Source organism: Somniosus microcephalus, chromosome 25, assembly GCF_052327205.1.
Source record: "Somniosus microcephalus isolate GS21.2 chromosome 25, FLI_Smic_1.0, whole genome shotgun sequence".
Classification (NCBI taxonomy): Eukaryota; Metazoa; Chordata; class Chondrichthyes; order Squaliformes; family Somniosidae; genus Somniosus; species Somniosus microcephalus.
In genome coordinates, this window is record NC_141011.1 from 1,407,329 (window position 1) to 1,420,507 (window position 13,179).

General features: G+C 46.0%; 1 protein-coding gene across 12 annotated transcripts in view; it reads left to right on the forward strand.

The window, feature by feature from the left end:
• The window catches only part of hspg2 (heparan sulfate proteoglycan 2), a 647,132-nt gene that overhangs the window by 354,188 nt on the left and 279,765 nt on the right, over positions 1-13,179 (forward strand). For all 12 annotated transcript variants that reach the window (XM_085966756.1, XM_085966759.1, XM_085966758.1 and 9 more), the window contains 3 exons: positions 6,563-6,612; positions 11,054-11,124; positions 12,433-12,573. In XM_085966756.1, the coding sequence (XP_085822882.1) occupies positions 6,563-6,612; positions 11,054-11,124; positions 12,433-12,573 (262 nt within the window). The remainder of the gene's footprint in view (positions 1-6,562; positions 6,613-11,053; positions 11,125-12,432; positions 12,574-13,179) is intronic.

Here is a 13,179-nt window from a genome sequence, read left to right on the forward strand (position 1 = left end):
TTCTCGCTATTCTCTAGTCACTATTTTCTTATATGTGGTAAGTTGGAAGCTGTCAGGTGATGATTATTCATCAATTGCTTGAACCTGATCATCAGCAAGCGATAAATGACTGGTTATAATTGCTGCCTAAGTTAATCATATATGCCGTTGAATAATCACAGATCTTTCCGTCGGAGAAATAGTTTGTTAAAGTGTATTATTATTTTGATAAGTGTAGCATGAGTGCTTCTAATATTTTACTCCATTTAAGGCCGGACTGTTTTGGGTGTTTAACACAATTGATGTAGTAAAGTGTTTATAGGTTCAGGCCTTTGGTTTGGTGCAAGAATTGTTCTGATTGCCCATACAGAGATGGCGATGGTAGGCCACAAACGCCCAAGGTAAGATTCCCCTGATACACAGGGCAGTGGCTGTGCTTGTAGATTTGTTTCCACAATCCTTTTCACATCCTTCTGGGGAGAGCTGCTGTGCTGGGTTAGTTGGACTTCAAGCTATTGCCATTACTTTTGGGTGCAGGTGGCTTTATATGTGAACAATGCTTCAAGTGTCTCTGTGTGTGTCTGTGTATGTGTGTGCGTGTGTGCGTTCATATTGTCAAACTAAGTGCAAGCATTGTAGTTAAGCAAAAGCTGAGAGAAAGGCACATTCCTTAGCCTTTGTAATGACTTACTTTTTCTGTAGCGTATCTTTGTTTTGTCTCCCTTGTTTTGATTCTTGCGCCTTGGACCGGGTCCAATATTTGCTTCGTTATGTGCATATTGGACTAGTTTTCTTTCAATATACTTTCATTTGTAAATTAGTCCTGACAATTCAGTTAGCTGAGACAATGGGCATCAAGAAAGCAAGTATTCGTACAGTTCATACAGCGTCTGCCCCAGAGCTCCAACATCCTAGTGTCGGTGGTGCCTTGTAGACGCTAGCAGTGGGCCAGTAAGATGCTTCACTAGGATTCTTCTAGTCAACTCAAATTGAATGTAGCAAGGGGCCTGGGGATGTTTACAAGCTCTCTGTGTAACCTGCCCCAGCACACGGTTAATGACTGTATGATGTGACCAGCACAGTTTGCTCAGAGCTCAGAGGATGTTGCTCGTCTTGTTTTATGGTCTTGCACACTTGCTCTGGTTTTTTTTATGAGCCCAGTGAACACGATTGAGGCTGTCTGGATAATTCCCAGGGGATGAAATCCTAGAACAGGCTTGCAGTTGACTAGTGACGTTCACAGCCTCAGGATGCCCCAGTGTGTGTCACAGCCAATGAATTACTTCTGAAATACAGTCACTGTTATGTGAGCAAGGGTTGTTGTTACTTGAATGGCTGGTTGGTCATAATCGGCACCTAGACACAGACAGCAGCGAGAAAAATGACCTGTTAATCAGTTTTGGTGATGTTGGTTGAGAGGTCAATATTGGCCAGGACCCCTGGGAAACTCCCCATCTCCTCGCCACAGTGCTTTTGTGTCCACTTGAGCAGGGCCTCGGTTCAACATCTCGTTGAAAGACGTCCCCTCTGACAATACTTCACTGAAGTGCCAGCCTAGATTACATGTTAAAGTCTTGGGGTGGGACTTGAGCCCACAACCTTTTGACTCCCAGGCCAAAGTGCTGCCATGGTGGCATAGTGGTTAGCACTGTTGCCTCACAGCGCCAGGGACCCGGGTTCGAATCCGGCCTCGGGCGACTGTCTGTGTGGAGTTTGCACATTCTCCCCGTGTTTGCGTGGGTTTACTCCGGGTGCTCCGGTTTCCTCCCACAGTCCAAAGATGTGCAGGTTAGGTTGATTGGCTATGATAAATTGACCCTTAGTGTTAGGGGGATTAAATACGTGGGGTTACGGGGATAGGGTGGGATATGTGTAGGCGTTACGGGGATCGGGTGGGATATGTGTCGGTGCAGGCTCGATGGGCCGAAATGGCCTCTATCTGCACTGTTGTGATTCTGTGATTCTGTGAGTCCCAGCCGACAATTCGTGGATTCTCAGCTGCCCCGTGATTGAGGAACATTTATCCCATCATGCTGCTTACTGTGGCACAACTTATACACAACCCTTGGATGTTTCCAACTGCAGAACAAATAATTTTGTGTTCCTACAGGACATATTAAAGCCAGTTGAAGTTGCTTTGATGCGATAGAGACTGATTTTTAAAAATTCAGTCTCCGGTTTAAAATCGCATGGTTTCCAGCAATGCGAAGAAGGGCCAGTTTGTAAACTCTCAGTACGTGAGCATTTCTTTTCCCATGACTCCTTTATCAGCAGCCCGCCCTGTCTGGGCCACCCTGCAGCCATCTGGCTTTTCCGCTCAGCAGCCTGATAGCGAGGGGCGCTGCAGGGGGTCCCATTTGCCTTTTGTTTAATCCGCCATGACCAACCCATGACTGAGATTACTAATAAAATACTGAGCACAAAGCCGACATCTTCAAATAAAATTCTTCGAGAAACAACAACAACTTGAATTTAGATAGAGCCTTTAACGCAGTAGAAAGTCCCAAGCTGCTTCACAGGAGCATAAGAACATAAATAGGAGCAGGAGTCGGCCACTCGGCCCTTCGAGCCTGCTCCGCCATTCAATGAGATCACGGCTGATCTTCTGCCTCAACTCCATCCACCGGCCCTATCGCCCTATCCCTTGATGCCCTTACTAATCAGAAATCTATCGACTTCTGTTTTGAATATACCCAATGACTGAGCCTCCACAGCCCTCTGGGATAGAGAATTCCAAAGATTCACCACCCTCTGTGTGAAGAAATTTCTTCTCATCTCAGTCCTCAATGGGCTAGCCTTTATCCTGAGGCTGTGGCCCCTGGTTCTAGACTCCCCAGCCAAGGGAAACATTCTCCCAACATCCACCCTATCAAGCCCTGTAATAATTTTGTATGCTTCAATGAGGTCCCCTCTCATTCTTCTGAATTCAAGAGAATACAGGCCTAGTTTACTCAATCTCTTCTCATACGACAGTCCCGCCATCCCATTATTAGATGTTTTTTGAAGTAAACACCAAGGAAGGCCCTACAGATGTGAAACTGCAGCGAAAATCCCAAATCAAATATTTTATAGAGGAAAAATTTAAAACAAGAGGGGTTAATAAAACAAAATATTGTGCTACTGCAGACCTCTTGTACCGCATAACAGGGACTCTTTCAAAAGCTGATTCATATGCTGTCTTGTATTGGGGCGAGGACCAGATCCCAGATGTGGAATGTAGCACTCTTTAGTTTGGGTCTGTAACAGTTCATAACATAGAAACATAGAAGATAGGAGCAGGAGTAGGCCATTCGGCCCCTCTAGCCTTCTCCGCCATTCAATGCGATCATGGCTGATCATCCAAGTTCAGTACCTGGTCCCTGCTTTCTCCCCATACCCCTTGATCCCTTTAGCCTTAAGAAATATATCCAACTCCTCCTTGAATATATTTAATGAATTGGCCTCTACTGCCTTCTGTGGTAGAGAATTCCACAGGTTCACCACTCTTTGGGTGAAGAAATTCCTCCTCATCTCTGTCCTAAATGGCTTACCCCTTATCCTTAGACTGTGACCCCTGGTTCTGGATTCCCCGACCATCGGGAACATCCTCCCTGCATCTAGTCTGTCCAGTCCTGCCAGAAGTTTCAATGAGATCCCCTCTCGTTCTTCTGAACTCCAGCGAGTACAAGCCCAATCGACCCAACCTCTCCTCGTACGTCATTCCTGCCATCCCAGGTATCAGCATGGTGAATCTTCGCTGAACTCCTTCCATGGCAAGAATATCCTTCCTCAAATAAGGCGACCAAAACTGCGCACAATACTCAAGATGTGGTCTCACCAAGGCCCTGTACAACTGCAGCAAGACATCCTTGTTCTTGTACTCAAACCCTCTCGCTACGAAGGCCAACATACCATTTGCTTTCTTAACCGCCTGCTGCACCTGCATGCTTACCTTCAGCGACTGGTGCACAAGGACACCCAGGTCTCGTTGCGCTTCCCCTTCTCCCAGTCTATTGCCATTCAGATAATAATCTGCCTTCCTGTTTTTGACACCAAAGTGGATAACCTCACATTTATAAACATCTGGATTTCTACCACGGGTTAAGTTCCTGTGTGACCGTTGATGAGAAGTAGCTGAGCATAGTCGGTCTGCACAGTACTTACACTTGCAATGACAGAAAAAAATTACATTGTCCCATGCTGAAATACCAACTAGAAATAACAAATTATGATTTGGTTGTAACGTGAGTTGTCACAGTGAAACGATAGCAGGGTAGACGGTGCTTGAGGCGTGAAGCCAATCTCTTAGAGATTTGTTCTTGAGTGAAGTGTTTAGTGAAAAGGTTCGTCTTCAAGTGTTGCAGGATAAAGATGAATCTGTTGGTGTTATTAAAAGAAAAGGCTAGTGTTGCGGCTGATTACAGGGGGCGATCCTGGCCTCGGTGAACTCCGGGGGCTTTTGGAAGAGCTTCCTGTTGGCACTGTGCTGGTATGGGAAGCTCAAACTGAGCGACAGTGGCCTTTGACATTTCATGTGAAATGTTTTGGGGCATATTTGGGTGACATGAAAAATGGCGTACAATAAAAATTTGAAGGAGGAGACCATTAACGAGGGTTTATGGTCAGAACAGTAATCACAGAATCACAGAAACCCCACAGTGCAGATAGAGGCCATTTCGGCCCATCGAGCCTGCACTGACGCATATCCCACCCGATCCCCATAACCCCATGTATTTAATCCCCCTAACACTAAGGGTCAATTTATCATAGCCAATCAACCTAACCCGCACATCTTTGGACTGTGGGAGGAAACCGGAGCACCCGGAGAAAACCCACGCAAACACGGGGAGAATGTGCAAACTCCACACAGACAGTCGCCCGAGGCCGGATTCGAACCCGGGTCCCTGGCGCTGTGAGGCAACAGTGCTAACCACTATGCCACCGTGCTGCCCAATGGTAGTGGTAATCTTACCAGCTTGCCATTCTCAATCTCTGCTGGCCTTGGCGTCCTACAGTCGGCAGTAATTCCGACCTGCTATTTAACCTGCTCCGCCGCTGTGGTTTTTGCTTCTCGTAATAAGCAGCCATCTGATTTGCTGCTCTGATCTCGCTGCCTTTGCCCCTGTTGCCTGGTGTCGGTGTTGGTGCAGGTTCGCTGACGCTGCCCTTGGCTCTCCTGTGTGTATTTTTGTTTGTTTTTACATCAGTTGTTCACATGTAATGTCTGTCCAATTAAAATGACCGTTTTCTGTCTGTTTGTTACTGTGTGAAACCCATAACAAGTAATATTTTATTTTTAAACCTGCCCAGTATTTTATTGGAGGCCTAACCGGAGTCGATGAGTTATCATTGAGTTTGTGCAGAAGTGTTGGAATTCTCCCACTGTCTTGCTATCTGCCAAGAACCATCTAAAGTAAATTGTAGGTTATGGTCTGTCACAACGAATTGGTAACTGTGTCTTTTGTAATTGATAAATAAAACTCAGCCTGTCCGCTCTTATAATGCCAACAAGGAACAAGTCACCCCACTAAAGCAAACTTATATTACGGTACATAGAACCACACAGCACAGAAGGAGGCCATTCGGCCCATCGTGCCTGTGCCGTCTCTCTGAAAGAGCTCTCCAATTAGTCCCACTCCCTGCTCTTTCCCCATAGACCTGCAACATTTTCCTACTCAAGTATTTATCTATTCACTTTTGAAAGTTACTATTGAATCTGCTTCCAGCCCCCTTTCAGGCAGCGCATTTCAGATCATAACAACTTGCTGTGTTTTAAAAAAAAAAAAAAAAAAAAATTCTCCTCATCTCTTTCCCCACACCCCCACCCCCAGTTCTTTTGCCAATTATCTGAAATCTGTGTCCTCTGGTCATTGACCCTCCTGCCAGTGGAAACAGTTTCTCCCTATCTACTCTATCAAAGCCGTTCAATCTCCCCATAACCTTCTCCAAGGAGAACAATCCCAGCTTCTCCAGTCTCTCCACGTAACTGAAGCTCCATAGTCACAGCTCTGTGTGTGCAATGGTTGCTCCCTCTAACTGGGGTAGATGCTTTGCTTTTACACCTGCACTTACCACAGCACATTCAAAACCCAGCTAGAATTTTTTAGGAAGTAACTTTTGCACAGCTAGACAGAGAGACCAATAGCGTTGGCGAATCTCCTAAAGACCAATTTCATCAGGAAGGATTCAGGCAAGAGGGAGGCCCCTGCAGGGGCAGTTCACCTTTTGTGTCCGAGGACTTTGCTTTTACCACAGTCACGATTTCTAATTCCGGGAACGCCAATTTGTGTCACTTCTTTGGACACAGCGTTGTAAAGATTTGCCAGAAAGTGGGTTCTTTTTCGGCTGCCTTTCCATTGATTCATTATCATTTTACTGGCGAATGGAGGCTGAATCATGCCTTGATCCACTTCTGTTTGCCGCTGCTACTGAGGTGTTAACGTAACTGAGGGTAAAGAATAGTCACCCTGCAGACAATGAATCAGAATTAAATTCCAATATAAACTGACCCTTGTCAGTGGGCTCAAAAAAGGTTCATATGTAAACACTTTTGGGTCCTGTTTGAAGAGCCATTTCTAATCTCTGTCTGTAATACTTGTTGCAGGTGTGCTCCAGGTTACTCTGGGAATCCCATATATGGACAGCGTTGCACTAGTAAGTCTCAAAACCTAATGGTGGTCATTACTACAACTTTTAATTCCACCTTCTCTAGCAGCTGAAATGAAATAAAACTTGAGGACCACACAGCAGATACAGATGGATTGATGGACCCATTGATACTCGAAGGAACTTGAGGAGGAGGAGAGAGCGGAGGCACTGGTATCCATGTATCAAAATTCAGTGGAAAAATGAATAGTCGCAGAGGACTATTCAAAAGAGAATTGGATAAATACTTGAAGGGGGAAAAGTATACAGGGCTCTGGGGAAAGAGCAGGGCTCTGGGGAAAAGTTTACAGGGCTCTGGGGAAAAGTTTACAGGGCTCTGGGGAAAAGTTTACAGGGCTCTGGGGAAAGAGCAGGGCAGTGGGATTAATTGGAGAGCTCGACCGAAGAGCCAGCACAGGCATAATGGGCCGAATGGCCTCCTGTGCTGTATCATTCTATGACGAGTGGACAGCTAATGTAATTCCTGTTTTCACAAAGGGAGATGGGAATTAATCCAAGAAACTAGACCAGTTAGCTTAACATCAGTGGTAGGAAAAAGATCAGATAACAAAACACCTAGAGACAGAGGATATAATAAAAATAGTCAGCATGGATTTACAACTTTAACCAACCTTACTGAATTCTTTGAAGAAGTAACAGAATGAGTAGACAAGGGTAATGCAGTGGATGTGGTATACATGGACTTTCAGGAGGCCTTCTATAAGGTGCCACATAAGAGACTCATGACAAAGATCAGAGCATGTGAGGTCAGGGGTCAGGTAACAATAGATTGAAAGATGGCTACAAAACCGAGCAGAGGGGAGGAGTTAAAGCAAGTTTCTTGGACTGGCAGAAAATGGGAAGTGGTGTCCCACAGGGATCGGTGCTGGGACCACTGTTATTCACCGTATACATAAATGATCTGGACTCGAATTGGAGGTATGGTGTTGAAATTTGAAGATAATACCAAATTGGGGGTATCGCTAATAATGTGGGGGATTGCACCAAAATAGGGGAAAACAGAAACAGGCTGTCAGAGTGGGTGGATCAATGGCAAATGAAATTCATATTGGCAACGTGTTGGGTAGTTTGTTTAGGTAGGAGGAATAAGGAGGCCATTTATTCCTTGGAAGGTAAGAGACTAAATGTGGTTGTGGAGTAAAGAGATCATAGAAACATAGAAGATAGGAGCAGGAGTAGGCCATTCGGCCCCTCGAGCCTGCTCCGCCATTCAATGTGATCATGGCTGATCATCCAAATTCAGTACCCTGCCCCTGCCTTTTCTCCATATCCCTTGATCCCTTTAGCCTCAAGAAATATATCCAACTCTTTCTTGAATATATTTAATGAACTGGCCTCCACCGCCCTCTGTGGCAGAGAATTCCACAGGTTCACCACTCTCTGGGTGAAGAAATTCCTCCTCATTTCAGTCCTAAATGGCTTACCCCTTATCCTTAGACTATGACCCCTGGTTCTGGACTCCCCGGCCATCAGAAATATAGACCAGGAATATAGATACATAAATCATTAAATAAGACGCAAGTTGACAAGGTCATGAAGAGTGAAAAATACTGGGATTCATTTCTAGAGGAATAGAATACAAAAGCAGGGAGGTATTGTTAAATGTATATAGAACCTTGGTTAGACCACACTTGGAGAACTGGACGCAGTTCTGGGCTCTTTACTACAAAGAGGCTATCGAAGCACAGGAGAAAGTGCAGAAAAGATTTACAAGGATGCTACCATATAAATCTTTTCTGTTAGGTGAGGACATTGAGGGATATGGAGCTAAGGTGGGTAAATGAAGTTGAGGTACAGATCAGCCATGATCTAACTGAATAGCTCGAGGGGCTGAATGGCCTCCTCCTGTTTGTATGTTTCTACCGGAATGGAGAGGATGCAACTGTCGGGAAGGATTGAGCAGGCTGGGGCTCTTCACTGGAAGAGAGAAGAGCAAGAGCAAGGGCAGCACGGTGGCATAGTGGTTAGCACTGTTGCCTCACAGTGCCAGAGACCCGGGTTCGAATCTGGCCTCGGGTGACTGTGTGGAGTTTGCACATTCTCCCCGTGTTTGCGTGGGTTTCCTCCGGGTGCTCCGGTTTCCTCCCACAGTCCGAAGATGTGCGGGTTAGGTTGATTGGCTATGATAAATTGACCCTTAGTGTTAGGGGGATTAAATACGTGGGGTTACAGGGATAGAGTGGGATATGTGTTGGTGTAGGGGTTACGGGGATCGGGTGGGATATGTGTCGGTGCAGGCTCGATGGGCCGAAATGGCCTCTATCTGCACTGGGGTTTCTGTGATTCTGAAGAGGAAGCCTGATCGAGCTCTTTAAAGTGATGACGGGGTTTGATAGGGTGGATGTAGAGAAACGGTTTCCACTTATGGGTAAGTCCAGAACAAGGGGGAACAATATAAGATAGCCACTAACAGATTAAATAAAGAATGTCTTTACAGGGAGAGTGGTGAGAATGTGGAACTCACTGCCACAGGGAGTGGTCGAAGCAGAGAGCACTGATGCATTTAAGGGGAGGCTCGATGCATACATGAGGGAGAAGGGAATAGAGAGATGGGGCAGGGTGGGAAGAGGTAATTAAAGTGGGAGGAGGTTTATGGGTATAATAACACCGGCATAGACCAGAACTTGCATTTCTATAGCGCCTTTCATAACCTCAGGATGTCCCAAAGCGCTTTACAGCCAATGAAGTACTTCTGAAGTGTAGTCACTGTTGTAATGTAGAGAAATAAGGCAACCAATTTGTGCACAGCAAGCTCCCACAAACCGATATTAGATAATGACCAGATAATCTGTTTTAGTGATATTGGTTAAGGGATAAATATTGGCCAAGACACTAGGGAGAACTCTCCTGCTCTTCGGATAGTTCCTTGGGATCTTTTACGTCTACCTGAGAGCGCAGACGAGGCCTCGGTTTAACGACTCATCCAAAACATGGCACCTCCGAGAGTTCAGCACTCCCTCAGTACTGCACTGAAGCGTCAGCCTAGGTTATGCGAAGTGGGACTTGAACCTATGGGCCCAGAAATTCGGGTCGGGGGCTTCCCGCGGGTGCAAGCCCCCGACCTACACTTACCTAGCACGCCGGCAGTTGACCTCTTGGCCTGCGTGGAATTCCTCTCCGAGGCCTGTCCCAGAGGCCGGCGCGCTATGCTGGCGTGTCCCAGGGGCGTAGTTAGTGCGAAGCGTCCCCTGGGATCACGTGAGCAACAGGCAGCCAATCGGAGCAGGGAATGCTCCATTCATAAGTCTTGACAGATAGACCTGTCAAAACGTATAAATGCTGAGGCTGTAAAACTGTACTTTACCTTCAAATAATTTTTTTTTTTAAATCACACTTTGTAAATAAACTATAAATGACATTAAATAACTTTTAAACAAAAATTTAAATTTTTGAAAAAAATAATTTTATAAAAAAACAGGGCTAAAAATAAACTTACCGTGCTTTAAAGTATTTAAAAGTAAAAAACCTGTGGAAAAAATGTTTTCATTTTAAATAATTGACCACTTACCTTTGAAAATGAAGTCCTTACGGCTGCTTTTTACATTTCTAAAATGTACAGACTTACCCGCACGTTAAAACCTGTATTAAAAAAAAAGGAAGTTCAACGCGCACGCGCAGACTCCCGCGCGCACACGTTCGACTTCTGAACCCCTTGGTTCAGAGGATCGGAAGTGCCGGTTTCCCGTGCATGCGAGATTCCGGCACTTCCATCGGGCCCACGCGTGAGTACTCCGTCCGTACTCACGCGTTGGGACCCGAATTTCTGGGCCATGATCTCTGACCCCGAGGTGAGAGTGCCAGCACTGAGCTAAGGCCGACACCCTATTGGCCTCGAGACCAATTACATCTTAAACTTCCCTTCTAATGTATTTGAGTACAGCACCTTTACCTGGTGGATTATTCCAAGTGCTTATGACTCTGAGAAAACAACCTTTTTATTAACATCTATTTTAAAATGTATTTTTCACTATTCTTGCCCTGCTGGCCTGACTCGCCTTGAAGTGATTTGCCACCTTTTCTCCAGCGTGCAGAGATTCAGCTTCTCCCACGTGTCCTCGTAGTTCCTCCGCTTTAAACTAGGGATCAATTGCGTTGCCCATCTCTGCACCTTCGCCAATGCTTACACTTTGTTTGAAGTGAGCCAACCAGATTCCTGGTCAGCACGGAACTCTTCCCAAACGTTACTGGAACTCTGGGATTGGCAGCCAAGGCTGCGGATCACAGTGCCCAACACACTGAGACTGGCCCAGCGATGGGTCCACACTCTGCATCAGCAGGAGCAACTCTCATCCACTGACACCCCCACTGTGACCGATCTCAAGCCGTCTGTTAAAATTAAAATAAAAAATCCTTTTTCAAAATCTTTTTGATCTTCATAGATTTATGAATGAAACCAGGATGTTTCATTTGATTGTTTGCTGTGTTGCAGCTGGCTGTACCTGTGACCGGAGTGGAAGCACTGGAGACCAATGCGATGCCAATGGGCGCTGCCAATGCAAGGTAATGGTTGACCAGCCATAACTGCCGCCATTGGAGAATTGGGGGCTGGGGGCTTTTCTAAACCAGTTTACCCGACTGACCAAAGTGACTGAATGTGACAGAATTATATTCTACCAAATAACTCATATTTTTACATGTCGGAGGTAGGGATAGGAAGGACATTTTTGTTGGGTATAGCGAAACAAAGCCTGAACAGTTCCGGTCATGCAGCCATGGGGAAGCTGTTTCAAAGGTGGTCCCATCAGTCCAACAACTTCCACTAAAGGTCCTGTGGGACAGTCGGCCGTGACTTAAGATATATGATATTCCATGGGATTCAGATTGGGAGCTGATATTCATTTCTAGGGCAGCAGTTCAGGCGCTGCAGTTGGTGTCTCCAGATTAGGAGGGACAACCCAGCCAGCGTTCTCGCTGATCACTCTCTAGGACCCTCGCGGGAGAAGACTTCACATGCAAATGAGGTTGGGCTTGGCTGCGATGCATGCAGGGTGGAATAGCCTGCTGGCACTCCCTGTCGCAGCTCACACGTGAATAACAGCTACTTGGGCACGGTACCAGAGGATGACTGATAGCTGTGGAACCATCTTCCAGCCAGAAGTTAATAGCTTCAGGAGCAAAGGGGAGAGGAGAAAATCGGGGGGGGGGGGGGGCGGGGGGTTGGAAATAAAGTGAATTTTTTGGTTTTAAAAATCATATTTAGGTCTTTGGTGCTGTTACCTACCAGCAGATCACCTCACTGCAGTCCAGATTGTCTGAGACAACCTATTATCACAGACAGTATAAACACCACAATATTACTGAGAGAAGCCTTATGTGGGGCTCCTCCAACACATCCCCATTGGCGCACACTCTGAGAGTGGGGTGTTGAAACAGAAGGCAATCTTGCCCAATGAGGGTAGGAATATTCAATGGTCGGGTTGGTTCTATCCTCTCTGATGAGAATCGGTGTCATAAAGAGCCAATTCATGAAAATATAGTCCTGATGTCATAGTCCTGAGGTACCTCGGGCTTGTCTGCCTGCTCCTCCCCCTCCCCAAATTGCAGTCAGTCCCAACTGGACTGTCCACAAACTGGAGATGATTCACTCCTTCTGAGAATGTATCGTACTAACAATCCAGTTTAAGTGCCTAAGTCCTATCACCTCTAATCAGAACCTCAAAATATATCTTCAGAGAGCCTCTGGTTAGATCCAATTTCAATTTATAGTATTTATAGCATTCATCTGCAGAATGATGTGTCCCACGAACATTAAATGTCACTTTAGTGCAAGGTTAGCTTGACGACATGTGATTTATATTTTGATTACAGCCTAATGTGGAAGGCCAGACCTGTGACACTTGCAAAGCCGGTTACTTCGACCTGAGTGCAGAGAGCAGAGAGGGATGCCTGCCGTGTTTCTGTATGGGAGTGACGCAGCAATGCAGCAGCTCCTCGTACTACAGGAAGCTGGTACGTGTTACTGTAACTCTTCGTCACCCTGTGTACGAGCATCGCCCTTGAAGAAATTCACGTCCCCCACCGGTCGAATGCCCTTTCCTTGCTCTGCTACACCCAGGACCTTGCTCTGGGAAACAGCCCTTAGTTCGTGCTCACCCACTGGCATTGCCTCTTTATCAGGGAGAGTTCATGTAACTGGTGTCAGATGTGAGCTAACATGGGTGATCAGCATATGGGAAAGCTGATGCAGTTAATGCTCTTCATTTCTGTAAGTTATATTCCATTTGTTCTGCCAATGATCTTCCAAAACTTTGCCCTTGTAAATCGTCACCGTACTGCACCTATCTCTAGTGGTAGTGACTGACCCTACATTTGTAGAATAGGAATTACACCGAGAAAAGACTTTGACACAGGATGTACCTCCAGTAACGCCGCAGATGCCAGCATCAAGCAATAATCATTAATGACCTTCCCTCCATCATAAGATCAGAAATGGGGATGTTCGCTGATGACTGCACAGTGTTCAGTGCCATTCACAACTCCTCAGATAATGAAGCAGTCCCTCCCGCATGCAGCAAGATCTGGGCGACGTTCAGGCTTGGGCTGGTGAGTGGCAGG